Here is a 3,272-nt window from a genome sequence, read left to right on the forward strand (position 1 = left end):
ACTCTAGTTAGGGCCATTAGTGTTTTTGCATTGCCCACCATAGTTAGCAGCCCCTCCACAATGAGATTACGAGAAAAAACACTGATTTCTTTTTTTTTAATCATGGAACTGCTTTTTTGTTTTACTAATTTAAATCAGCGGGTCAGTTTGTTTTGGAGAGGAAGAGACCTCTATGGATAAATTGGCTCACAGTAACGACCTCCTGAATGTCTTAGGTTATCAGAGAATAAAGGTGAACACAGATTAGCAGGCCATCTCCGACATGCCAAAAACAGCATCTGAGAAACACTGATTTGTAAGGTAAAACTGCTTTATTCAGTGTTTTTACCTGTTTAATCACCTGATCCATTCATTTTGGAAAGAAAACCTCTGCAGATATTTCCACTTAAAAATCACCTCAACGATAAACACTAAAGGAACTTAAAGTTGGAAAAATCTCCGGTCCTCACCAGTAGATGCCACTATTCTCCCAAAACGTACACACAGCTCCTTTAACTGCATTCCAGTCTAAATATGAGAAATATAAGTATGTAGTGCATATGATCTTAATATTTCCGACTCTCCTTTTTGCAGTGTATTGTTTTGTCTCAAAAAGTAAAGATAAAAATTTCTCAGAGCCCAAGGTGACTCGTCTTCAGATGTCTTGACTCAAACGAAAGCAGCAAATTCCCAATAAAGAAGCTGGAAATAAACCAACAGACACCAAAAGCATGGCAAAAAAAAAATGTATGTATGTATGGAAGCCTTTGTACAGGACTCATGCAGGTGCTTTCATTTATGTCACTATGTGTATTTTGGTGGTTAACTTGTAATTGTATACTATCATTATCCTGTTAATCATACAGAATTGGGTGACATCTCATGAAAGACTCTATGTCTTCATCTTTTCTTTTTTAAATGATTTTTGACTTGATTCTTTCTATGTTTATAGACAATTGTTATGCGCCAAAACACAGAGACAAATTCATTGTAGGTGGAAACCTACTCGGCAATAAACCTGATTTTAATTAGGATTCTGATTTTTCATTGCAGACATTTTGAAAAGGTGAAAACAAATTGTTATTGTTGTTGTATTTCACTATTGGTGGCTCAGTTCAATCCATAGACTGTATAAATAGGTTAGATCGTGGCTATTGTGTGTTCTGTCAGTTAGTTGAGTTAGTCAGCTCAGCTAAATTGAATGCAGCTGCTTCGATATAATCAGGTACACCTGTGCTTTTCCTGTAGCCCATTTACAGCAATACATAGGCTATATAGCTCCAGGCAACTTACACATGACTACATGTCAGGGCCTTTAAAATAGCCCAAAAGCATTACTGACTTTGGTGATCCTCTGCTTTTTTATCTGGTGCCATAATCTGGAGTTCTAATTATTGCCATCAGCCTTAACATTGTGTTTAGAACAAATAAGCAAATTTTAATCAAAAGAGTGTTGACATGGAAGACATTGCAACAAGTGGTAATACAGTAGGCTATGTAGTTGAACATTTCCAGTCCATATTATAGTGAGGCTATGTGGCGTCTAACTGTTATAAAAAGCCTTTACACCACCTTTTTGAATCAACATTGTCACTTTATTGCGGTGTTTTTACTGTAGCTGCCTCACCAGCTCCTCGTCCATCTCAGACTCTGGGGATTTTTCATCCACTTTGTCTCGGCCGAGCTTCACCTTGGGTTTAAAGTCCACGGAGAGCAGCTCCCTCTGGATCCTCTGCTCCCTCTGCCTCTTCAGCAGAGCCAGGATCTCCCTCCTCTGATCGGCCATGGCCACGTACCGCTGCCTCTCCTCCCGTCTCTGCCGGAGAGCATGGACACTCGGCGGCTCCGGGGCGGACAATTTGGGACCGCTGCTGCTGCTGCGCTGCGGCCGGGACACCGGTAGTCTCTGACGGATGTCTGCGGACACCAGCCGGGATTCCTGCGGCGGCAGGAGGGACAGAGAGCGCCACAGCTGCCGGGCGTGGGACACATCCTCCGGAGAAGAGCCGTCAAACACGGTGAAGAATTTATCAAAGTCCTCCTGCTCCGGAGGCTCAGGCTGGGCAGACATTTTACTCTAAGAAATCTATTAGCAAAACTATTAGCAAGAAAAATAATTATACAGTAAATTAGGACTACTTTCACCTAGCTAATAGCAAGTGATTTGCACCGTTGTTTGGTATCGTTACCGAGGAAACGAAACAACTACGGCAAGTCAGTATGAACAAAAGTTACAACCACCGCCTATACTTTTCAAAATAAAAGTAGAAAATTGGTACCTTATTTACCTCAAAGAAGTACTACACTGCTGGAAAGGTGGTCTTTTCGTGAAATTAGGCTGTCTATGCAATAGAAATACACAAATATTTTCAATATTGGTACAGTGTGATCAGAGAAAATGAAGAAAAAAACTGTGTTTGCTTTTCCTTAGAGATAAAAAAAAACAACAAAAAACAACAACCTACAACTACCAGAGTGCAAGGTCGCTGTAGAAAGGCCACCAGCTGGTAACAAACTATCACAAATTACAGTCAAAATCTAAGCTAAAATATATTTCTGAAAACATTTTAGGTGACAAACAAGCAATGCATTAAGTAATCTCGGTTTATATTTTATCAGAAGTACTTACTTTTACAGTTTACTTGTTTACTTTGTTTTTTGAGCTTCCATTTTTACAATACAACAAGTAGTATGGAACCTGCCCCCTGTAGATATACTTGTAATACTGCCAAACACTGCATTAAAGTAGCCTATATTTCTGAGGATATTTTAGCGGAGAAATAAGAAATAAGGAAACATATTATCGGTTTGTATTTGAAAAGTTATCTTTAAACATCCATGAGTTCAAGCAACAGCCCTGGAGAGTGGGATGTTTTAAGAGTTCAGTGGTACTGGCCCAGGGCCATTGTAAATCCACTGGATGATGTATTTCAGGCTGACATATGTTACCATAATAATGTTATCATGCTTTATATTATTATTAGCCTGCAGGTACATTCATGTAGGTTGTTGGTGTAGAGTTACTTTTAACTACGTGATATATTTTTGGGAAATATACTAAGATACGTATTGCAGTATATTGAAATGTAGCCTATTGTAACCCCTTTGTGAGGTTAATATGTTAAATCTTACTGTGAACAGTAACTAAGGAGTGACTAAAGTTGTCAAATATAAAGTTTAGTAGAGTAAAAGTAGGCAAAGAAAAACACAAAATGTCAACACTTAAGTTTGTAGTTTACACTTGAGTAAACTTAGCATCCAAATATAATCACACAAACAAGTAATAACCATAG

At 38.7% G+C, this 3,272-nt stretch overlaps 1 protein-coding gene across 1 annotated transcript; it reads right to left on the minus strand.

Annotated features, from left to right (window-relative positions):
• Positions 1-1,525: 1,525 nt before the first annotated feature.
• hoatz (HOATZ cilia and flagella associated protein) lies at positions 1,526-2,148 on the minus strand. Its single transcript, XM_042504242.1, has one exon. The coding sequence runs from the start codon at positions 2,048-2,050 to the stop codon at positions 1,589-1,591; it is 462 nt and encodes a 153-aa protein (XP_042360176.1). The 5' UTR covers positions 2,051-2,148; the 3' UTR covers positions 1,526-1,588.
• Positions 2,149-3,272: the final 1,124 nt, after the last annotated feature.

This window comes from Plectropomus leopardus, chromosome 17, assembly GCF_008729295.1.
Source record: "Plectropomus leopardus isolate mb chromosome 17, YSFRI_Pleo_2.0, whole genome shotgun sequence".
Classification (NCBI taxonomy): Eukaryota; Metazoa; Chordata; class Actinopteri; order Perciformes; family Serranidae; genus Plectropomus; species Plectropomus leopardus.